Source organism: Amblyraja radiata, chromosome 13 (genome assembly GCF_010909765.2).
Source record: "Amblyraja radiata isolate CabotCenter1 chromosome 13, sAmbRad1.1.pri, whole genome shotgun sequence".
In the NCBI taxonomy this organism is placed as follows: Eukaryota; Metazoa; Chordata; class Chondrichthyes; order Rajiformes; family Rajidae; genus Amblyraja; species Amblyraja radiata.
In genome coordinates this window covers 30,001,433-30,027,144 of record NC_045968.1, presented here as the reverse complement: position 1 = coordinate 30,027,144, position 25,712 = coordinate 30,001,433, and the positions used below count along the sequence as shown (strand labels likewise).

General features: G+C 46.8%; 1 protein-coding gene across 1 annotated transcript in view; it reads left to right on the top strand.

Annotated features, from left to right (window-relative positions):
* myo7b (myosin VIIB) overlaps nt 1–25,712 on the top strand; it is a 124,641-nt gene that overhangs the window by 38,556 nt on the left and 60,373 nt on the right. The window contains exons 13-21 of the mRNA XM_033032264.1: nt 10,735–10,874; nt 11,846–12,056; nt 13,027–13,162; nt 15,197–15,357; nt 17,041–17,178; nt 17,865–18,023; nt 19,273–19,365; nt 22,709–22,803; nt 25,503–25,587. Coding sequence (XP_032888155.1) covers nt 10,735–10,874; nt 11,846–12,056; nt 13,027–13,162; nt 15,197–15,357; nt 17,041–17,178; nt 17,865–18,023; nt 19,273–19,365; nt 22,709–22,803; nt 25,503–25,587 — 1,218 coding nt within the window. The remainder of the gene's footprint in view (nt 1–10,734; nt 10,875–11,845; nt 12,057–13,026; nt 13,163–15,196; nt 15,358–17,040; nt 17,179–17,864; nt 18,024–19,272; nt 19,366–22,708; nt 22,804–25,502; nt 25,588–25,712) is intronic.

Genomic DNA, 25,712 nt, shown 5'->3' with positions numbered 1-25,712 from the left:
ATATGGGGAGAAGGCAGGCACGGGTTATTGATAGGGGACGATCAGTTATGATCACAATGAATGGCGGTGCTGGCTCGAAGGGCCGAATGGCCTCCTCCTGCACCTATCTTCTATGTTTCTATCCTCCTAAATTCCAGTGAATGCAAGCCCAGTCAATCCATTCTTTCATCATATGTCAGTCCCGCCATCCCAGGAATTAACCTGGTGAACCTACGCTGCACTCCCTCAATAGCAATAATGTATTTCCACAAATTAGACCAAAATTGCACACAATGCTCCAGGTGTACTCTCACCAGGGCCCTGTACAACTGCAGTAGGACCTCCTTGCTCCTAAACTCAAATCTTCTCGCAATGAAGGCCAACATGCCATTTGCATTCTTCACTGCCTGCTGTACCTGCATGCTTACATTCTGTGACTGATGTACAAGCACACCCAGGACTAGTTGCACCTCCCCTTTCCCTAATCTGACACCATTCAGATATAATCTGCCTTTCTGTTCTTGTCACCAAAGTGGATAACCTCACATTTATCCACATTATACTGCATCTGCCATGCATCTGCCCACTATCCAAGTCACCCTGCAACCTCATAGCATTCTCATCGCAGCTCACACTGCCACCCAGCTTTGTGTCATCCGCAATCTTGGAGATTCCCTCATCTAAATAATTAATAAATATTGTAAATAACTGGGGTCTCGGCACCGAACCTTGCGGCACCCCACTAGTCACTGCCTGCCATTTTGAAAAGGACCCGTTAATTCCTACTCTTTGCTTCCTGTCTGCCAACCATATAACCATATAACAATTACAGCACGGAAACAGGCCATCTCGACCCTTCTAGTCCGTGCCGAACACGTATTCTTCCCTAGTCCCATATACCTGCGCTCAGACCATAACCCTCCATTCCTTTCCCGTCCATATAACTATCCAATTTATTTTTAAATGATAAAAACGAACCTGCCTCCACCACCTTCACTGGAAGCTCATTCCACACAGCCACCACTCTCTGAGTAAAGAAGTTCCCCCTCATGTTACCCCTAAACTTCTGTCCCTTAATTCTCAAGTCATGTCCCCTTGTTTGAATCTTCCCTACTCTCAGTGGGAAAAGCTTATCCACGTCAACTCTGTCTATCCCTCTCATCATTTTAAAGACCTCTATCAAGTCCCCCCTTAACCTTCTGCGCTCCAAAGAATAAAGCCCTAACTTGTTCAACCTTTCTCTGTAACTTAGTTGCTGAAACCCAGGCAACATTCTAGTAAATCTCCTCTGTACTCTCTTTATTTTGTTGACATCCTTCCTATAATTAGGCGACCAAAATTGTACCCCATACTCCAGAATTGGCCTCACCAATGCCTTGTACAATTTTAACATTACATCCCAACTTCTATACTCAATGCTCTGATTTATAAAGGCCAGCACACCAAAAGCTTTCTTTACCACCCTATCTACATGAGATTCCACTTTCAGGGAACTGTGCACAGTTATTCCCAGATCCCTCTGTTCACCTGCATTCTTCAATTCCCTACCATTTACCATGTACGTCCTATTTTGATTTGTCCTGCCAAGATGTAGCACCTCACACCAGTTCTCTATGCATGTCTATACCCTACCCCCAATACCATGTGCTCTAATTTTGTGCACTAATCTCTTGTGTGGGACATTGTCAAATACACCACATCCACTGGCTCTCTCTTATCCATTCTACATGGTCACCGGTTCCCAAGTGCTCCCCCACCGACACTTCAGTCACTTGCCCATTCTTGTTCCTTAAGAGGAACTCCAATGTTGCGTGCACTCTAGCAGGGATTGTTCAAGAAAACTTTCCTGGACACATTTAGTAAATTCCACCCTGCCCAAGCCCTTTGCGCAATGGGATTCCCAGTCAACATGAGGGAAGTTAAGATCACCCCTAGTATGACTCATATGGCAAAAGACTGTACCATGTCTGCTGGTTTTCTTTGCCAAACGTGTTCCCCTTCATGAGCCCAGCTCGGCTGTCCTCACGTCCCAATTTACATGTGGTCTCAAGCTCACTTCCAGTTGGCACTGGCGCACCGTTGCCAGGCGCAGGACCTGGCTGACTCACTTATAATAAGGAGACAGGATGAGCCATTCAGCCTCCTGAACCTGTTCTGCCATTCAGTGAATGTGTGGTGGATTTGTGTAAATATGTTTATTTCTCCATTTTCCTTTGTATCTTTTGTTAAACAAAATCCATCCATCCATCCATCCTGGATTTAAAATTTACAATTGATCTAAAATGACGATAAATGTCAGAGATTGAAGAATCTTTAGAATTCCCTACCCCAGACAGCAGTGGAGTACAGTACAGTCACTGGGCCCATTCAAAATGGAGACAATAGATTCAGGAGAGTGGAGGAGAATATCACTGGGGCAGAAGAGCAGCTGTGATCTTGAACAACGGGATAGTTTCGATCGGCAGAATGGCCTACACCCGCTCCCATTACATATGTTCTAACAATTTAATATAATTTGCTGTGCATGGATTGAGATGCAAATCCCTGTCGCCTTTTGCTCAATTAAATGTTATTTAACCAGTTCCAAAAGATGTTTCTACTGCAATCTCTCCCCCCCTCTCTCCCCCCCCCCTCTCCCCCTCCTCTCCCCCTCCTCTCCCCCTCCTCTCCCCCCCCTCTCCCCCCTCTCTCCCCCCTCTCTCCCCCCCTCCTCTCCCCCTCCTCTCCCCCTCCTCTCCCCCTCCTTTCCCCCCCTCTCCCCCTCTCTCTCTGGTTCCACTTAATTGCTTGAAAACAATTTAGCACTTATTTTCAACCAATTAAGAGGAACTTCTTAATTTGAAATTAAGGAGAATTATGAAGCCCCACTTCTTAAACTTCTAAGTTCCGAGAAATACAGACATAGTTCCTATAATCTTTAAATATATTTTAAATATATCTGGGGAGAAGAATAGTTAATGTTTCAGGTTGAAGACTCTCTGTCAGAGCTCGGAAAACAGAATAGTTTTATGTTGCAGAGTAAGTGAGGAAGCGTTTAGTGGGATATTTCTAACAGGGTTGGCATGAGGACCTTTGTAGAGGTCATCCAATCAATGGGTTAATGGGGGCAGATAGATAGATAGAGAGAGAGAGAATGTCCTCCAGCCGGCATTTCACCTTATGTTTCTGCCAGATTCCCCCATTCGTTAACTGATCTAATTTCATTGCTCTTTCTTTAACTGCTCCCAGTAACCTGACTGGATGACCTGTTCAACATATCCCCTCGGTAACCTTAGCCTCACCCAATCAGAGATATTTCTATAGTCCTAACCCTCTCTACAAAATAAAGCAAACTTATTTTCTCTCTTTTGAATTGAGAGATCTTTGTAAAATTATAGGACATTTAGTTAAGGGTGGCACGTTGGTGTAGCTGCTTCAGCGATCTGGGTTCAATCCTGACCTTCGGAGCTGACACAGAGTTTGCACATTCTCCTTGTGACTCTGTATTGGTTTCCCACCTGGTCTCTGATTTACCTTCGGAGTCACGTGAGTGACTACGTGAAGAACCCCGCCACGTCGCATGCATGTCATATCGCTTTCACGCTTGCGAAACGACAGGCGGGATGGAGTGTCCCCCGCAGCGGTAAGTTTGAAACCGCGACCTGCAGGTAAGTGATTTACTCTGCGGTAGTTTTTGTCCCCGCGCTGTTTTTACACAGGGGGGGAAGCTGGACAAAATAGTGTCCACACGTGCTGCTAGTAAAGCTGGCTGGGGAGGACCGCGAAGTTGCGGGAGCCAGCAGCAGCTGAAGGCATAAGCCCCGTAAGGGATCAGCTGTGCCGACTTTTGGTCCCGCGCCGGCCAGAACACCACGGCCGGGCGGAAGACTATTCAAATGGGGCCGTCGACTTTTTGGACAAGTCGAAAACGGCAGGAGGCGGGGTGGAACAACGTTCCCCCGTAGCGACAATTTAAACTTAGACCTGCAGGTAAGAGCTGCGGTCTTTTTGTGTTTTTACCATACTAATTACAGGTGGAGAAACCAACGGGCTGCGACAAAGCTGGTGGGGTAGATGGGATCAGCTGTGCCCGATGTCGCCTCCGCACCGGCCAGATCCACTCTACGGCAGTAAGGACAAAGCTGGTGAGGGAGGACCGCAGATCAGCGGGCAGCCAGCAGCAGCCAGCGGCACTCGGATCACCGATAGTGGGATCAGCTGTGCCCGATGTCGCCTCCGCACCGGCCAGATCCACGCAGCCGGGCGTAAAGACTAGACACAAAAACAAACAAGGTCGTGGACTCAGAGGAGTCCGACTTTGAACAACCGCGGGCGGCCAGCGACCGAGAGCGCTGGAGCCGGATGGAGCGGTGTGTGGAGCATTTGCTCCAATGTGACAGACTCCGGGAGATGGAGTCGGGTCACTGTGGGCCCTATGATAAACCCACAGCAGCACCTCTTGAAGGGCTGCACAGTGCTTCTACCTCATCAGAGGGGAGCACTGCGGGTCAGTTCTGGGCTGACCTGGAAGAGGGGTCCGCAGAAGGAAAGACAAGTGTGCAAGGGGTGCAGGAACAAGAGAGCCTATTGGACTAATAAAATGGACTCCAACAAACACTACAGCCAAAGACAGCACCCCTACGCACCCACCAGCAGAACTGGTGAAAGCTCGAAGGCTCGGTATTCAAAACATGAGTCTTTGTAGGCCATGGCCCAGGCCGGCCTTCTTGGAAGATGCGGGGACCTCCAACGCCAACCAAACCGAAAATCCAGACACCAGCGCAACAACAGCAGCGAAGAACCTACAAAAAGAAGTAAACCTGCCACTGGTAACTATGGAGGTAGGTGGGTCTGGTTCCCTACAAAATACAGGGAGCATGGAGGTTGGGGGGAGATTACACTCTTTTCTGAATGCATGGAGCATGTTAACAACCGATACTTACATCTTAAGCAGTATCCAGGGATATACAATAGAGTTTATACACAAGTACAGCCCTCCAGTTCAACATATACCGAACCGAATGTTCGTGCCTTCTGATAAAGAAAAATCAAAAGTGCAAGCTGAACTGGAGCGGCCTTACATAAAAGGTGTAATTGAGAAAACTCAACACGAACCATTAGAATTCGTGTCCAATATATTTATCAAAAACAAAAAAGATGGTAGTTGTCGCATCACCATAGATCTGACAAAATGGATACCTTTGTTACTGCTAAACAATTAATTTCCAAAGGTTACTTCATGGCCAGCATCGATTTAAATGATGCTTACTATTCAGTGCCTATACGAGGTGACCACAGATGTTACTTAAAATTCAACTGGATGGGCAACTCTGGCAGTATAAAGCACTGCCAAATGGGTCATCAGCCCCAGGCTGTTCACAAAAATTTTGAAACCAGCCCTAGCGTTTCTACGGAAACGTAAACACATGGTCATGGCATATTTAGATGACATACTCATTGTGGGCAAAACTTTGGAATTGGCCAAACAAACTGTAACAGCCACAAAACAGTTATTTGAAAAACTGGGATTTATTATCCATCCAGTTAAATCTAAACTAACGCCTTCCACTACTATGGACTATTTGGGGGTTTCACCATTGACTCAGTTCACATGTCGGTGACTCTGCCTAAGGGAAAGGCTAGAGATTTAATAGAGGCTTGCATAACCTCATTGACATCAGCAAACCATCCATCAGATTGGTAGCAAAAGTAATTGGCAAATGGTGGCTGCCTTTCCAGCCACACAATTTAGACCTCTACATTACCAAAACTTACAGAGAGCAAAAATACAAGCACTCTAAATTAATGCAGGTCACTTTGACAGACCTATGAAACTACCAATCAAGCTAAAATGGAATAAAATGGTGGATAGATAACATCTGGCTTTGTTCCAATCCAATCATTGTCAGTAACCTTTCCATGGTACTACAAACTGATGCCAGTGCACTTGGGTGGGGAGCCACCAATACCATCACCAGCTGTGGAGGTAGATGGACTGCTCAGGAGGCATCATTATTACTCACACTGGGCATAAACTACCTGGAAATGTTGGGTGCATTCCATGGCCTAAAGTCATATTGTACTGGATCATATCACCAGCATGTTAGACTACAGATAGACAATACCACCGTGGTAGCATACATTAACCACATGGGTGGAAACAAATCGACATCATGTGACAATCTGGCTAATACAATTTGGCAATGGTGTATCCAGAGAGATATTTGGATATCAGCCACTTACCTACCAGGAAGACTAGATTTAGTGGCAGACACCAGGTCACGCAAATTTAATGAAAACACCGAATGGATGTTGAATAAAAAAGTATTTGCTGATATTACAGCAAAATATGGAACACCAGATATCGATCTATTCGCATCCAGACTTAACCACCAGTTATCAAATTATGTTTCATGGGAACCAGACCCTGGGGCAGCGGCGACAGATGCATTTTCGCTGCATTGGGGGGGGAAATTGTTTATTTACGCATTCCCTCCTTCCTGCCTCATCAGTCGGGTATTAAGGAAAATACAACAAGACTCTGCGTCTGGTATTGGTAGTACCCGATTGGCCTACTCAACCATGGTTCCCAGTGGTATTAAACATGGTATTAGAACCATGTATCACCATCCCACATAGACCAGATTTATTGCTACATCCCGTAACAAGGGATAGCCACCCATGCCATAAACATTTGAACTTATTAATTTGTAGTTTTAAAAACATCTCTACTACAACTGGGACTGACGGACCGAACAGTGAACATGATCTCGGCGGCCCAAAGACAGTCAACCAAAAAACAGTATCTGGTCTATATCAGGAAGTGGGCGATGCACTGCCATAAAAACAACATCACCTACAGAGACATGAACATCCCGTCTGTTCTGGAATATCTGGCAGGCCTCCACTATGATGAGGGGCTCAGTTACAGTGCCATCAACTGCGCCAGAAGTGCCCTATCGACTTACCTATGGCAGGGGACAGAGCGTTACTCTGTTGGGACTCACCCACTGGTAACAAAACTTATGAGGGGAATTTTTAATACTAATCCCCCAAAAACAGGTACTCCCAAATATGGGATGTAAGTATTATCCTGAAGATGCTCAGGAATTGGTCTTAGCAACAGCTCTGACATTACTGTAGGAGGAATTGTGACTGACTGACATTAAACAATACACAGACTGACATTAAAAACAGTCATGCTAATGGCATTGGTCACGGCACAGAGGGTACAGTCACTGCATAAACTAAGACTGGACAACATGACTTCCTCAACAGAAAATATTACGTTTCATATCTATGAGTTAGTAAGCAGAACAGACGGGGATCAGCAGGCCTCAATATACAATTTAGGTCATACCCAAACAGATGACCATCTGTGTATAATATGACATCTGTCGTTATACATGGAGAAAACGAAAATCCTAAGAGGCAATGAGAAGGCACTTTTTGGTCAGCCACTAGCAACCACACAAAAGAGTGACGGTCCAGACCATCTCAAGATGGCTGAAACAGGTGCTAACACAGGCTGGGGTGGATACTAATATTTAAATCTCATTCCACCAGGGCTGCAGCTACATCGGCAGCATACAGTTGGATGGACCAAATCCTCAAGGCAGCAGGATGGTCTGGGGGGAAAACACATTCCAATTATTTTACAATAAACCAGTAATGAAACCTGGAACGTTTGCAGAAACAAATTTAAGTTCTGTAAATTAATTTAAACCCATAAAAAGGGGTTATAAATTTGTGTTAATAAATTTTATGATTTCAATGTCGAATTCATGTCCAAATTATGTTAACACAATTCCTCCTACAATCATCAAGGCAGACGTGATGCATGGACTCGTTTCCACGGCATGAAATCACAGAGCTTTAAAATCTTCACGTAGTCACTCACGTGACTCACGTGATTACAAAATAGTAAGATTAAACGAGAACTTACCAGTTTGAAGTTTGATCTGTATTTTATGAGGAGTTACGATGAGGGATTACGTGCCCTCCGCTCCCACCCTTGATCATATACTTAACTGGTATCTCTTCTCTAATCTTACTATGTTTAGTCATTACAGTTATCTGTGATTTCACACCGCTGCTTTGAAGAATGACACGCATGCGTCGTGGCGGGGTTCTTCACGTAATCCCTCATCGTAACTCCTCATAAAGTACAGATCAAACTTGAAACTGGTAAATTCTCGTTTAATCTTACTATTTATTCCCACATCCCAAAGATGTGTGACTTTGGGATGTTGGAATTATAAAAGGCATAAAGGAAGAGGGACAAAGGAACGTGGGAGATGTGAGAGGCAGAGCAGGAAGACATGTCCAGTCAATCAGGCTGGGAGTGTCCTCGACTCCCAGTGGGTAAAAAGGCGAAAACAAAACAAGCTGAGCCAATATCACGGATGGAAAACCGATACAGACAGTAATCCAGTTACCGCATGTTGAATTGAATATTAAGTTCAGAAGTGCAATGTATCCAGATAGAAGATGAGGTGCTTTTCCTCAAGCTTCCCCCTTGACTCTCAATCCTGAGGCATGGTCTCGACCCAAGTGTCGACCATCCCTCTGCCTCCACAGATGCTGCCTCCAGCAGTTTGTTTCTGCTCAAGCCCGCAGCATCTGCACTCTTGAGCCTCTCGATGTTCACGTGTCTGAGTTGAGTGGTAGCGGGTGGGGATTAGGTCATTGAACACCACAGCTTGTTGCTGGGCATTCAAGATCCAAACCAGACCGTGATGCAACCAGTCAATAAGCTCTCCACCGTATGCATGTAGAAGTCCAATAGCGTATTCAGATCTTCTCAAACTTCTGAGGAAATAGAGGGTGAGTTTTCTTTGTGTTTGCATCAATGTGCTGTTGCTAGGACAGATCTTTAAAGAATAGTTGTGATAACTGTGGGAGGTAGTAGGTTTGTAATAGATACTAGCAGCTAAGCGATGGCCTGAGATGGAGACAGAGAGATCCAGAAAAGGACGAGGCAGAGATTGATCATGTGAAGGTAAGGGCAGGTTGGAAAGTGGCAGCAACAGTAATATAATTGTCAAGCCCTTTGTAGCCCAGGACTCAGCTACAGAGCAGGCATCAATCTACCAGTAAAGGATAGATGGGTACTTGCTGATTGTCATGGACAGTGGGCTGAGTGGCCTGTTTCTGTCCTGTTTGACTGTGGCTCTTAAACATTAGCGTGTTCACTCCTACATTCTGTAAAACCTTGGGATGGAAGCTATCTGGCCTTAGGAATTTACCACTCTTAACCCCCCAACCACCCACCCCAAAGGATGCCAATGGAAATCGGATCGTACATTTCTGATTTATCAGCGTAAGGCAATGTAAAATCATATTAATCCGAAGCTATCTGCATTTCCAACCATTCCTTCTTTACCACACTTGACCAGACATTTCCAGCTGGGATTCTTGCTTGCTGCCCCCCCCCCCTCCCCAGCATCTCAGACAGAAGTTGGACCTCACACGTCTATGAACAACTGGCACCAACATCCAAAGCAGCTGGTCCACAATCGCCGTGTTCTCTGGCATTCACCCAGAACACGGAGACTCGGGGAATAACTGCAGCATTCACTGGAGACCATTCCTACGCATTGCAATGCACTTGGAGTTACTCCAATCCAGCCTTCAGCACTTTTCCCCCTTATTTACCCACTGATTGGGAAGTTTACCATTTTATCTCTCTGAAGGCGAGGCTTTGCAAGCTCAGGGATCCCGGAGAGTGAAACATGGAATTCCACATCCCCATGGAGATTTCAGAGATAAAAGTTGTTACCTCCACCTCTCCACGGAACACTGCTTCAGCTAGCATGGGTTTAGTCAGCAAGGCATGCCATCTTGTGGGTGGACATCTTATCACGCTACAACCGTGAGGTCAAGGTCACAACCACTTCCTAGCCTCAACGCTCCAGCAGGTGCGGCGTGCAGAGGAAAGAACTGCAGTTGCTGGTTTAAATCGAAGGTAGACACAGCGGGACAGGCAGCATCTCTGGAGAGAAGGAACGGGTGACGTTTCGGGTCGAGACCCTTCTTCAGATTGATCAGTCTGGCGGGACTGACGTATGATGAAAGAATGGGTCGACTGGGCTTGTATTCGGTGGAATTTAGAAGGATGAGAGGGTATCTTATAGAGACATATAAAATTCTTAGAGGATTGGACAGGGTAGATGCAGGAAAAATGTTCCCGATGTTGGGGGCGTCCAGAACCATGGGTCACGTTTAAGAATAAGGGGTAGGCCATTTAGGACTTAGATGAGGAGAAACTTTTTCACCCAGAGAGTCATGAATCTGTGGAATCTGAAGGCAGTGGAGGCCAATTCACTGAATGTTTTCAAGAGAGAGTTAGATTTAGTTGTTAGGGCTAAGGGAATCAAGGGATATGGAGAGAAACGGGGTACTGATTTTAGATGATCAGCCATGATCATATTGAATGGCGGTGCTGGCTCGAAGGGTCGAATGGCCTACTCCTGCACCTATTTTCTATGTTTCTATGAGATTAAAAGAGGCATAGATAGGGTAAATAGTCAAAATCTTTTTCCCATGATAGGGGAATCAAAATGAGAGGCCACAGGTTTGTGAGAGAATGGGAATCTAAGCAATACGTTTTTTTACACAGAGAGTACAGCTGATATCAGGAACTTACTGCCAGAGGAGATGGTGGAGTCAGTTACAATCACTACATTTAAGAGAAATTTAGAGAGGCTCTTAAATATGCTGTGCAATCTGAGCCAGTGATCAAAATAACACCACATCTGTGATTGTTTCAACCAGGCGATTTACAGCCATCTTTTTGTGTGGATCGTGAACAAAGTTAACGTTGTGATCTACACACAACCTGCCAATAATTCAGGAAAGGCCTCTTCAATTGGATTGCTGGACATCTTTGGCTTTGAGAACTTTGACTTAAACAGGTATCCAGTTCCTCTTCTAAGAATTTGTGACAGGGCAGATGGCAATTTGTGTTTATGTTTCATGTATTTACTTGTACAGTGACCTATTCCTTGCTTCAGGTGTGTGCCAGGGATTCTTTGGGCCCAGGACATAGGTTGAGCAGTTTGTTTTAATTGTTTCATGTCAATGGAAGGTGTGTGATCAGGAGAGGTGGGAGTTAAAAGTAAACAGAAGCAGGTGTAGCGGGTAGGGCCACTGCTGGAGACTGGAGACCTAGACCACATAGTGCTGGAGGCCCTGGTTCAATCCTGACCTCCGGTTCTGCCTGTGGGGATGTTGCACATTCTCCTGCGATGTGTTGTCTCCTCCAGGTGCTTGCGTTTCCAGCCACATCCCAAAGACATGCCGGTTAGCAGGTGAACTGGCTACTGTAGATTGCCCACAACATGTGGCAGAATCTGGGAGGAGTTGATGGGAATGTGGAGAGAATAAGAAGTGGGATCAATGTAGGATTAGTGTAACTTGGTTGAGGTGGAAGGACCTACTTCCGTGTTGTATCTCCCCATGACTCTTCCAATTGTTGATCAAATCTGGATGGGCTCGAAGGGTGGACTCCTTTATTCATGCTGGATGGTGTTAATTGGATTTTGCATGTAACTGAAAGAGAAGGAGAGTTTGTGTGCCAATTTAACAGAGATGCCGTTCAGATTATTTACATTGCGTTCAAACTTCCTTGTGTTTTATTGATGGATATGATGGGGGTATCAGACTTGGATCCAGCCCTGGTGTTGCCGATGATGCTGGTGTCATCCGGTAATTAATTCTGTACATATCCCAGGGGACCTGCATCTGATTTACCAGGTTCTGTTTCCAACTCTATTGTCCCCCAGATCTGCAAGTCCAGTACCATTAAAGCACTAAGAGTGCGGGGTTAGCGGATGTTTCTTGAACTCGCCCTGGTGCTTTTGACTCCCTGCTTTATCCTTTCCAGCTTTGAGCAGCTGTGCATTAACTTTGCCAATGAGCAGTTGCAGCAGTTCTTCGTCAGGCACCTGTTCAAGGAGGAACAAGCGGAGTACCTTCAGGAGAACATCGACTGGCTGCACATCGATTTTGTTGACAACCAAAAGGTGCTGGATGTTCTCAGCATCAAACCAATGAGCATCATTTCACTCATTGATGAAGAAAGCAAGTTGCTGAAGGTAAGTCGTCCTGTACCCTTTGCAATGGGATTTGAGTTACAAAACCAATATTGAATGCAATCCCTTGTTGGAAGCCGCTGCCATGAGCACAGCATTCCTTGTGGTGAAGCTGTTTCTAGGCCACTGTTGCATGAGGAGTTCTCAGATTCAGGCCCTGCAATGATGAAGGAAGACAAGGTATTTTCAAGTGTGCGAGGGGAATCTGCAGGTGGTTACGCCCGTAGGAGTTAGCTTGCATTGTTGTGCGACTGATGAGGAAGCCTGAGGGGGATGTGCAGTTGGGTTTTTTTAGACCATTTTTTTAATGCACTGCAGCCTGGTGTGCTGAGTGTTGAGGGCAGTGAATGGAACGCCGATCAAGAGACTGGATGGGGGTAAGCGTCTGGCTGTTGCTGGAGCTGCACTTATCCCCTCCCCCCCTGCCCCCCTGCCCCTCTGCCCTTCCTCCTACAATCTCTCTCCATTTCCATCTCTCCCACCTCCCCCTTTTTCCACTCTCTTTCCTTTCTCTGTCTCTTTCCCACCTATCTTCTCTCTCCCTCCTCCTTTCTCTCTTCCTCTCCACCTCCCCTGCCCAACCCCCCTCACTCTCTCCCTTTCTTTCCCCCTCCCTCTCCCCTTCCCTCTCCCCCTTTCTCTTCCCCTCTCCCCCCCCCCCCACCAGTCCATCCCGCCCCCATGTGATGTGACCCAGTAGACAAGTCCAAAAAGTGTGGTTTGCGGTTCTGCTCTGGAGACTGGACATAAAATATAAGAAGTTGTTTGGAAATCAACCCCTCCCTTTTGAATTGATGCTTCAATCAACATTGTTGACTTAAAAATGATCTGGACAAAACCATCGCTGTTTATGGGATCTTGTTTGTACAAATTGGCTGCCTGTTCTTCTATCCTACTTTGGTGCCTGTCCTTGAAGAGAGTTGTAGTTGTAACAGTTGATATAATGAAATATATCCATTTTTCTTTTCCATAGGGCACTGACCGAACAATGTTAAACAAGTTGAATAATCACCATAGCAACAGTGGAATCTACTTCCCTCCAAAGAGCTCCCACGATACTAAGTTTGGCATTGCGCACTTTGCTGGAGTGGTTTACTACGACTCGAACGGTACTGGTGTAGTAGCCTCATTGCGCAGAGTTGGGTTATTTAGAGTTCAGGCGGGGAGATATTCCAAGAATCAGAGTTTAGTTTCGTTTATTGTCATGTCTACAGTGAAAAGCTTTTGTTGCGTGCTAATCAGTCAGCAGAAAGACAAAACGTGATTATAATTGAGCCATTTGCAGTGTATAGATGCATGATAAGGGAATAACGTTTAGTGCAAGGTAAAGCCAGCAAAGGATGGTCCAAGGGTCACCAATGAGGTAGATGGTAGTTCAACACAGCTCTCTAGTTGTGGTAGGTTGATTCAGTTGCCTGATAACATCTGGGACCAATCTATCCCTGTATCTGGAGGTGTGCATTTTCACACTTTTATACCTTTTTACCAGATGGGAGAAGGGAGGAGAGGGAATGGCCAGGGTGAAACTCATCCCTGATTATGCTGCTGGCCTTGCCGAGGCAGCGCGAGGTATAAATGGAGTCAATGAAAGGGAGGTTGGTTTGTATGGAGGTCTGGACTGCGTCCACAATTCACTACAATTTCTTGCAGTCTTGGATGGAGCTGTTCCAAAGCCAAGCCATGGTGCATCTGTAGAGGTTGTTGAGAGTTGTAAGGGATTTGCCAAACTTCCTTAGCCTTCTGAGGAAGTAGAGCGTTGGTGTGCTCTCTTGGTCGTTGCTTCAATTTGGGTGGTCCGGAGAAGTTGTTTGTGATATTGACTCCGAGGAATTTGAAGTTTTCAACAATCTCTACTTTGGTGCCGTCAATACAAACTGGTGTATATGTACCACTTCACTTCCTGAAGTCGATCACTATCTCCTTTGTCTTGCTGGCATTGAGGAAAAGGTTGTTGTCTCGACACCAGGACACAATGTTCTCAATCTCTTTCCTGTACTCTGCCTCATCATTATTTGATATCTGGCCCACAATGGTGGTGTCGTCTGCAAATTTGAAAATTAAATTAGATTTGTGAATGGCTGCACAGTCGTGGGTGTATAAGGAGTAAAGAAGGGGGCTTGCCAATGTTCCTGGGGGAAATCAGCCTCCTGCCCAGTCCCCACATGATCACATGTGACTCCAGTCCAATAACTATGAGCCAGGTCCATTGGAGTGGCCCCTGTAAGCCACTCAATTCCCTTCTGCAGGCACCTACACATTGATTTGCTTGGACATCACAAATTAGTAGTCAGTGTAGGTGCATTGGAGGCAATTCAAATCAAATTCGCAGGCTAATTTCTGGGATGAGAGGGTTTCCTATCAAGAGCAATTAGATAGGTTTGGTCTGTGTAATGTACAGTTTAGAATAATGAGGGGTGACTTTATTGAGATACGGAAGATCCTCAGAGGGCATGACCGGGTAAAAGTTGAGAGGTATTCTTTTGTGGGAGAATCTCGGATGAGGGTACATAGTTAGGGGAAGGTAATTTAAAACGGAGGTCTAGCAGAGGGCACTGAATCTCTGTAATTCCCTGCCCCTGAGGTATACTTGGTGGAAGTATTTGAGGTGGAGGTGGGTACATTTCTGAAAGATTGGGGAATTGAGATCTTTGGGGAACTGGCACAGAAGAGGAGATGAGGCCAGGGGCACATCTGCTGTGATCATATTGGTTGGGCAGGTTTCAGGGGCTGAGTTATATTGTGACTCTGAGTGAAAAGCTGGCAATCCAACTTCCTTCACACGATCTGAGTAATGAAGTCCTGGGTCTGTGGGGGAAGGCACTTGATCTGAACTTCAGGTGAGGAAGGTAAAAGACCATGGGCAAAGTTGCAGCGACTGGATGATTGAGCCTGTCTGAGCACAAGATGGGGGAAGCCATGGCTGACTCAGGAGGTCCTGACTGCCTCATTTTGCTGCTCAGTCGGCTCAGGACTGTTGTTTACATTCCCAGAAGGTAGACACCCCAGCAGATGTACAATCCCAGCAGGTATCTTATCTTCAGCAGCTGGAGATCCCAGCAGGTAGACAATCCCAGCAGATGTACAATCTCAGCAGGTAGGCACCCTCAGCAGCTGAGACAATTCATGTCCCTTCACACCCACAGGCTTCCTGGAGAAGAACCGAGATGATTTGAGTTTCAGCATCGCCCAGGTTGTGCACTCTTCTAGCAACACATTCCTCACACAGATCTTCCAGGCCAGCACCGGACCAACACCAGGGGGGAAGGCCAACCACCCTAACATTCCTCATGGAGGATCCATCAAGGCAGGTTACAGTCAGTCAGCTCAATCTATTCTAGTTCAGTCTTTGTATTGTCAGCTGCACATGTTCCCTGTAGTCCATTTTGTTTGCAGTGTCCACCCTTACCTTTCCATCCCATTGCCAGTGTCATAGAATAAAGAACTGGCCCTTCAGTCCACAATATCCGTGCTGAACAAGATGTCTAATCCCCTCTACCTGCAGCTGTTCTTTATCTCTCCATTTCCTGTATATCCACGTATCCATCTAAAAGCCTCTTAAATGCCACTGTCGTATTTGCCTCGAGCAACAACCCTGGCTGTACATCCCAGGCACCCACTACTCTCTGTGTAAAAACATTTGCCCTGCACATCTCCTTTAAACTTTGCCCCTTTCACCTTAGAGATAAGATCTTCTAGTTTTGTACATTTCCACCCTGGCAAAAAGGTTCTGACTTTATACCCTATTTCCATCTCTCATCATTTTATATGCTTCTATCTGGTATCCCCTCAGCCTCTGACACAACAGAGAAAATAATCCAGGTTTTCCAAATTCTCCTAATAGGTAATATCCTCTAATCCTGGCAGAATTCTGGTAAGCTTCTCCTGCTACTTCTCCAAGCCTCCATATCATTCCTATAATGGAGCAACCAGAATTGTGCATAATACACCAAATGTGGCCTAACCAAAGTTCTATGAAGTTGCAACATGTCTTCCTGACTCATATGCCCTATGCCGTGACCAATAGAGCAATAGAGCAAGCTTATCATATTCCTTCTTTACCAAGCAATGTACTTGTGTTGCCACTTTCAGGAACTATGGACTTGGACCCCAAGATCCCTCTGTATATTACCGTCTACAACTCCACCAATTCTGCTGCTGTCCACAAATTTACCAACCATTTATGTCCAAATCATTTTTCTATCTCATAAGAGATCCCAGCAGAGATCCCTGTGAAAGTTCACTGTTCACAGGCCTCCAGCCGGAAAAACACCCTTCCACCACAACCCTTTGTCTTCTATGGGTAAGCCAGTTCTGAATCCAAACAACCAGGATCCCCACTCCAATATTATGTCCACTCACCCCATCCCATTCCTAATGTCCACATTGCATTCTCAGTGTCAACCCGCTCTATTCCAGTCCATTCTGTGTACACCTTCTCCACTCTGTCACATTCCCAGTGCCCATCCTTGTTTCGCCATCTTATTCCCACTGCCCACCCCCACCTCTCCATCCCATTTTCAATGCACATCCACTCCTCTTCATCCCATTTCCCTGTTTGTGCACCCTGTTGCTGGCTGCATTCTCGTGTGTTTCCCTGCTGTCATTGGTGCCGGGCTCCATGGCTTATTTCACAGTGCTGCTCCCCGGCCTCATCTACTGTTTCCACAGGCATCACCCAGAGGGCGTTCCACCTTCCAAAGGCTGCGACCAGCTATCTGAGCTGTGTTCACCCAGCAACATGCCCCAGCCATGTCTACACCTCGTGTGTTACCTTTTTCCATAAATTGGCTCTTAAATTAATCTGGATCTAAATACAAAGCTTCCACCAGCAAAGTTTGTGCCCACCTCATTGCTAAGGAATAACATTTGTATTTGTCTTTAAGACGTTAGTCCCAGGATTGCACCGAGCTTCCAGGAGCACCCCCTAACCATTTTATCTTTCCGACTGTTTCAGGCCAGTAATATTTCCCGGGGTTCCATCCGACAGGCAAACGACAGCCACAAACGCCTGTCCACACTCTGCAGCCAGTTCAAGCAGTCGCTCGACAACCTCATGAAAACCCTGAGAGCTTGTCAGCCCTTCTTCATTCGCTGCATCAAGCCCAATGATTACAAGAAACCTCTGGTAAGAGACCCCCGCAGTGGAGGCAGTCAGGAGGGTTGGTGAGTCTGGGTCCACACCCTGAATTAAGGGGTAGAATCCTGGTGTGATGGGCCGTAACATCCAGATGTCGAGTGAGGTTTCTGGATCCAAACACTGACTGATGGTTTCTCTGCTCCAGATGTGGAGTGATGGGTCTAATCCAGATGTGGTGGTTGGTTCTCCAGGTCCAAAATAGGTTGGAGAGGAGAGGGTGGAGACTGGGACTAGAATGGAGGGGGTGGATATTGGGAATGGGGTGGAATTATGTGGGTGGACACTGGGAATGGGATGGAGAAAGTGGACACTGGGAATGGGATGCAATGGTGCAGTTGGACACTGGGAATGGAATGGAGAGAGTGGACACTGGGACTGAGGTGGAGAGGGTGGACATCGGCAATATGATGGAGTGGTGAGGATAAACATTGGGAATGGGATGGAGTGGTGAGGATAAACATTGGGAATGGGATGGAGTGGTGAGGATGGACATTGGGAATGTGATTATGAGGTTTCACTCCATCCTCCCATCTTCATGTGCAACAGTTGGCTTGCCTCAGGGATCACCTCTCACTTTCTCCATAGCAAACTCCACCAATTTTGACAATTAATTTATCTTTCAAATTTAACCCTCATGTTCACATGTTTCAATTTTCTGGTCCAATTCCATCTAGCTGTTTGATCGTGAGTTGTGCACTAAACAGTTGCGATATTCCGGAATGAAGGAGACTATCCGTATCCGCAAGTCAGGTTATCCCATACGCTTCACTTTCAAAGATTTTGTGCAGAAATACAAGATCACTCTGAGATCAGCACTGTGGCAGTACACAGAGGTGAGTTAAACAACTGTCTGCTGGATCTTCCAAACCGTTTCCAATCAGAAGGTTCAGTAGTTAACGTGGATAATACTGATTAAAGGCCAGGGCATGTGATTGGTGTTGGTAATGTGTGGGTCTTGCATGGAAGGGATTGGACCATATTGTAGGAAGAATCAAATTCCCTTTTCTCACCTCTCCTAACGAGCACAAATCACGTACTGTCAGATTCAGAAACAGCTTTTCCCTACAGTTATCAGACTCTTGAATGGCCCTCTCATATGCGCGGCAGGATTTACCCGATCTCCCGTATTCTGGCACGTGGCAGATGCTTGGAATCAGCAGCCTGTTGTTCTCACAAACAGATCACCATCGCCACCTCTGTTATAATTGAATCATCCACAGGTGCATCACCCACTCCTTTGAGGGGAATAAGGGGAATAAGGAAATCTTAAAGGGACGGGTGGATTCAACACTAAGGAGACACGGTTGGTTTATTGCGGAAAAGGATCAAATAACCAAGATGTCTTCTTCATAAATACCTTGTGATCTGTTCTTGTTTGTGAGGTTGTGTGCCATCACAGAATCACCACTAGTTGCATGTGCTCTGCGTCTTGCATGGAAACGGTAAGTGTTCCTCGTAGCTCAGCCTGTGGTTCATTCTTATGTCACTCTTGTATTTTGGACCAGCTACTTCATCATCCCACATCCTCTTTCTGTCTGTTTCAGTTCAATTTCCACATGTCCCCCTTCCTTCTGTGGCCCTGACTGTGTCCCGTGAAACAGCAACATCTCTCTTCATTCACTGGGAAGTTTGGGGCTGGGACCCTTTGACTGGCCATTTGCAAACAAACAGCAGCTACCCACTTATCCACATTATAGGCCTGGGTTGCTAGAAAACTCAATGTTTCTTCCATTTCACCTTCACTTTGCTGTTGCACTAAACTATGATATCGCAAAAGTTCTATCCACCAGCAGTTCGCAGTTCAAATGGTGCCAAGATCTTCAGAGATCTTCTTGTCAAAGGTCAGTCCACGCAAGACTCAGAAGCCAATTAGCAGATGCCAGTGCCCATTCCAGGTGTAATGCCCTGGCTCTATGGTATAATTTCTGCTTATCATTGCTGTCCTATTCTCCTTATATTGATCATTGTATTATTCATTGTATTGTTCGTAGCACAGTGATGTATGTCATTGCGGGTGACGTCACTTTACTGCTCTCTATTTCACCAACAGAGAAACAGTGCACATTTCTATCTTAATTACAGGACGATGTCTGCTTACGCTGCAAGCAGATCGCTGAGTCGGTGATCGGAGTTGATGGAGGTTGGAAGATTGGGAAGACAAAGATCTTCCTTAAGGTTGTGTAAGCTGCAGAGCCATTGACATAAGCCTGGGAGAGCCTAGCCTCGGTCGGTGCTGTTCCTTACACCTATCCTTGAGGGTCAGAAAGGGACCCATGGTAGTTTCTTGTCCCGGGACCAGGGATTGGGTGATGCATCTGCTCAGTCTGCAGGAGTAATGGAGAGATACCGCACATAAACAGGCCCTTCATCCCACTGAGTCTGTGCCAACCATCAACACTATTTGATGACCATTCACACTATTCCTACATTAATCTTAATTTTTAACCTCCCTGCTTTCCCATCAACTCAACCCCAGTATCCACAATGAACCGAACAGTAAGGCCCATTACAGTAACAAACTAACTCACCCACTCACACATCATTTTGACGTGGGAGGAAACCGGAGCACCCGGAGAAAACCCACATGATCATGTCCCGGGATACAGTCATACAGCATGGAAACAGGCCTCTCGGCCCAACTTGTCCAACCAAGTTGTCTATCCAAACTCGTCCCTGTGTTTGGTTCACATCTTGCTAAATCGTTCTTAATATAAGTATTATAATTGTATTGCCTCTACAGCTTCCTCCAGCAGCTAGTTCTACATACCCCCCCCCCCTCCCCCCTCCACCCCCATCCCCTGTGTCACAGAGAGAACTTGTAAACTCCAGAAGGTCAGGATTAGCAAAAAGAGACAAAAAGAGGATCTGATGTAACATGATATACTTCCACCCGCTGCACCACTGCTAACAGCAAGTTAGATGTCTTTGATCAGGCTGACAGAGTTTACCCACATGACCCATCCTAGGAACAGTTATTGTATAGCCAAGTTTTGGTTGGGGCTGCGAGGTTTGGTTCATGTAGCAGTTGGTGTGACAGAATAAGAATAGAATAGAATAGAATAGTTTCTTTATTGTCATTGTAACATGAACCATGTACAACGAAATTGTAAAATGTCAGCCAGTCAGTGCACCATTGAAACATTTCTAAAAGCTAACGATACATACAAAGTAAAATATTTAAAAAGATAAACAACTAAAATAAATATCATAAAAATAGCACGCATAAACACCCAGCCCTACATCCTTCTGTCGATTTCATGTATGTATGTATCGCCCCTGCGTTCCTTGGCGGCTACATTTAGTGCCTTTATAGCAGTGGGGTAAAAACTGTTTTTAAGTCTGTTTGTCCTTGTCCTTGTAGATCTGTACCGTCTGCCTGACGGTAACAGTTCAAACAGGGAGTGTCCGGGGTGGGAAATGTCCTTTATAATACTCTGGGATTTTTTGATGCAGCGGGAACTGTGTAAGTCCTCCAAGGTAAGGAGAGGGCATCCGACAATCCTCTGGGCGTTGTCAATGGCCCTCTGGAGCGCTTTCCTCTGAGCCGCTGTGCAGCTGGTGTACCATACGCATACACAGTATGTTAGGAGGCTCTCAATGGAGCACCGATAAAAGGACAGCAGCAGTCTCTGAGTGATGTTATTCTTCCTGAGCACCCTCAGGAAGTGCAGTCTCTGCTGGACCTTTTTCAGCAGCGCAGAGGTGTTCACGCTCCACGTCAGGTCCTCCTCAATATGGATTCCCAGGAAGCGGAAATCCGCCACCCTCTCCACACAGTCCCCTCTGATAATTAATGGTACCATGTCCGTTTTATTCTTCCTGAAGTCTATTATTATCTCCTTGGTCTTTAAGGTGTTAAGGAGCAGGTTATTTTCTCCACACCACACTGTCAGCTGCTCCACCTCATCCCGGTAGGCGTACTCGTCCCCCCCGGAGATGAGTCCCACCACCGTAGTGTCATCCGCAAATTTGACAATGGTGTTTCTGTGGTGGGCGGGGATGCAGTCATGTGTGTAGATGGTGTAGAGCAGGGGGCTCAGCACGCAGCCCTGTGGAGAGCCGGTACTGAGGCTGAGGGCCGTGGATGTGTGATGGCCCACTCTGACTCTCTGGCTGCGACCCGACAGGAAGCTATTTATCCACATGCAGGTGGAGTGTGGAAGTCCCAAGTCCCCCAGTTTGTCCACCAGTTTGTGGGGAAGGATGGTATTAAAGGCAGAGCTGTAGTCCACAAAGAGCATCCGCACGTAGCTCCCCCGCTGCTCCAGGTGGGACAGTGCAGCATGGAGAGCTGTGGCTACAGCGTCCTCTGTAGATCTATTCGCTCTGTACGCAAACTGGTGGGGGTCAAAGCTTCGGGGCAGGAGTGATGTGATGTGACCCCGGACCAGTTTTTCAAAACACTTCATCACCACTGGTGTGAGTGCGACTGGCCGGTAGTCGTTGAGGCTGGAAATGTGGGGTTTTTTGGGCAAGGGGACTATGGTTGCGGACTTCAGACAGGGTGGAACAGTGGACTGGGCCAGAGACTGGTTGAAAATCCTCGTACAGACTCCAGCCAGCGGAGGAGAGATGAGAATCTGGAGAGTAGTCACAGTCATCTTTTCCTCCTACACATGGAATCCCCACTGAATCACAGCAAGGACTTGGAGACATCTCTCTGGAGCTCCTTTCCCTCCTCTAATGTAGTGTATAACATTGCTCTATTTCTTTAGTGATGGAATGGGAGCGACAGGGAGGGGCGAATTGTAAAGTCCCGGGCATTTGCAGAATGTTATTGGGTTTTTTCAATGGAAATCCATGGGCTGGTTGTTGGTGCAACATCACCTCTAGGGCAGGCAGGACTTGCTTGCAATATGCAGAAGTAGGTACAATGCATTACAGTCCATTCAGCACTCCCCATTCACTCCTGGGCACTTCGCTCCCCATTCAACACTGACAGGGGACAGAGTTGTGGCAGCTCATGGCTGGGAGGGGCTTCCATATTCACTGGTGCTGAGTTATATACAATATCATCTGATGAAAGACCTTAGCGCTATAAAATGCTGACAGTTTGATGGACACAAAGCGATCAAGCGAAAGTACAGAAAGTACAATTCTTGCGTTTTTCCGACACGGCCTATACTCGCTGGAGTTTAGAAGAATGAGGGGACACATCATTGAAACGTACAGAATAATGAAAGGCTTGGATAGATGTGGAGAGGATGTTTCCACTAGTGGGAGAGTCTATGACTAGAGGTCATAGCCTTAGAATTAAAGGACGTTCTGCCTGCCCTAGAGGTGATGTTGCACCAACAACCAGCCCATGGATTTCCATTGAAAAACCCAATAACATTTTGTAAATGCCCAGGACTTTACAATTCACCCCTCCCTGTCGCTCCCATTCAATCGCTAAACATAAAGTGGAAGACTGGAGATGCTAGCTTGTCACGTTGGGCTGCTGGATTTCTTCTTGTAATCCCAACACCCCATGTCTTGGACCTCCCTGTGCCCTACGTATATCTTTCTTGCCTTCCAGGAGTGCCACCACCTGACTTTGGAGCTTGAGCTAGAGAGAATCTTGACAACAAACATTCTGATCATTCAAAAACGCATGCGTGGTTTCAAAGACAGGTGAGTTCCCCCAGTCGTACACCTACCCGGCATTATGGTCAAATACAATGACCTCTTCTTTCACTTGTATTCATGTAAATAGATCGGTATTTTGTTGCGTATTGTCACCATGTCCTTGTGTTGAAGAGCAAACAATCAAAGGACCACTGTAAAAAAAAATCATCCAGCGCCTGACGTATTTACATAACGTCGTTAAATGTACGCATGTTTCGGGATGCCCGTAAATAGTCACCAATGCAATTCCCTGGGTCAAATGCAGAGTGCAGGTTAGTGTCAGAGGTCAGAAGGCTAGGTTGTGTACCGGGTCAGAGGTCAGATGGGTATTGTGTCCAAGGTCAGAGGTCAGATCTGGATTATGTTCAAGGTCAGAGGTTGAAATAATGGCGTGTGTTAATGCTTGAAGGTCATTTCACTGGATTGTGCTCATACGGAGGAGGCGCTGTCCTGAACGGCTGCCTGTCCTGCAGCTGTCCGTTTTTTCCCCTTCTTTTTTATTATTTTTAGTACGTTGAATGTGTAGTCAGGGGGCCTAATCTTTTTATGTGTGGGGGGTGGTGGGGGGGGGCAGGGGGAAACTGCTTTTCGAGTCCCTACCTGGTCGGAGGGGTTGCCTTCCTCCGAGCAGCGACTTCGACCTGTCCTCGCGGCCTACCAGCGGGTCCTGGAGCGACATTTCCCTGAGGGGACCTGGCCAGAACATCGGCTTTGGCGGCGGCGCAGAACATCGGCTTTGGCGGTGGCGCAGCGCTGGAGCGCTATTGCGGAGCGGGCGATGCCTTTCCTGGGTCGCCGCGCTGGGACTCCACTATGCTTGGTACCGCCGAGGAAAACATCGTGGAGCCGCGGTTCTGCGGAGCGGCCAGCTGCGACGTTGAACTTACATCTCGCCGAGATCACCAGTGTGCGGAGCTCCGTCTGGCGCGGTCTGTTGGCTTGGAAGCCGCAGGCTCCGGTGGGAAGGCGGCCGTTCCTGGCACCCCAAGCTGCTGGGGGTTCTCCCGACGCCGGAGTACCATCACCCGGCGAGAACATCGGGCGCCGTGGCGGCGACTGTGGAGGCCTCAATAGGCCCGACTTTGGGTGGACAAGAGGATGGGGACTGAACTTTGTGCCTTCCCCCACAGTGGGAATCACTGTGGGGGGATGTTTTTGTGTTGAACTTCTTTTTGAATGCTATGTTGTATTTTTATTAGTGTGCTGCAAGGACATCAGAATTTCCCCTGAATAAGGGGATTAATAAAGTTTAATCTAATCTATCAATTTAAGGTGATTGGATTGTGCGTAGTTTCAGTGGTTGTCACTCGATCATGTTCAGGGTCAAAAGGATAATCGCTGGATTCTGTTATTCTGTTCAAATGTCACATCTCTGTTTTGTGCTCAGGTTAGAGGTCGGAGGCTAGACTGTGTTTAGGGTCAGATGCCAGAGGTGATTGCGTTCATGGTCAGAGGTTGGAGGCTGGATTGTGTTCAAGATTAGAGATTGGAGCGTCTGTGTTCAGAGGTTGGAGGTTTGATACTGCTCAGGGTCAGGGGATGGAGCTGGGTCATATTCAGGGTCAGATGTCAGAGTTGCATCATTTTCAAGGTCAGAGGGGAGGCTCGATTGTGCTTAGTGTCAGAGGTCAGAGGTTGGATTGAGTTTGTGCTGATGAATACAACAACATGACATTCTACAACATGGGATCGCCCGCGGTTGGCAATATTTAATGGCTCACTCAATGACAATCACGTTGATGAACTGCACAATTTATTCAATTATAGAACTGGCCCAGATTTCTCTATGATTTCTTTAATTTCAAGTAACCCCCTAGCCATCCTACTAGTTCCACTGTTCACATCCCCGTATCCCTTCGTTATCACTTCTCCAGCCAACAATGGGCCATTATGGGCCCCACCCTTCCTTGGTCATCTACCTCTGGTCTTCTCCTACCTCCAGTCCCGTCCCCCCGCCCCCACCCCCACCCATATTTTCAGTCTGAAGAAGGGTTCCAACCAGAAATATCACCCATCCTTTTTCTCCAGAGATGCTGCCTGACCCGTTGAGTTACTTCAGCATTTTGTGTCTTTCTTTGGCCCAGATTCAATCTTGATACGTCTGCCCATCCTTTCCAGTTCCCCTCCCAATGTAGTGCGATCCAACTGCTCCTTTCTGTCGAGCAGCGGGGATGATTTGGGCAAGCTTTCACTTTGATTGACCACCACCAATGCCTTTTCCCTCTCTCCAAAATGGGCAGAGTGCTATCGATGATCTTCTTGCCTCACTGATCAGAGGCAAATGTTTGTGACATGATCTCCCCAGCGTAGAGTGTCCTGGGTGGTTCTTGCTCCCTTGCTAACCTATCATGCTTTGCACAGTCATTTCCCCCTTAGTGAGACAAGTGCAAAACGACCACAGTGGTTCATCCATGTTGACCAGGAACATGGTCAGGGGAATTCTCACTGGACAGTTCTTCCCTTGCACACTGGGCAGTAACCTCCTCCTCTCATCTAGCAGAGAGTGATTGGGATAATCCTTCCCTCTGTTGCTGACCAACACAGAGTTACTTGGACAGCCTCTCCTCATCTCCAACCAGATGAGAGTGGTCTGGACAGTCTCTCCCCATGTTCCCACCTCCTGAAGACGTGCGAAGGTTGTGTCAGATTAATGAATCAACTGTTGTACATGGAACAATTAATTGTGTTTCCTTGTGTTTCAACAGGAAGAACTTCCTGAGAGTGAGGGCCGCTGCCCAGATGATTCAGAGTCACTGGAGGGGACAACGGTGTCGCAAGAAGTACCGACTGGTAACTCTGTCTTCATGCTTGAATGTCTGTACCTGTCGTGTAGGAGTCGGGTTCCCACTGGTTTTAGTTTAGAGGCACAGCATGCAATCAGGCCCTTCGGCCCACCGAGTCCATGCTGACCATTG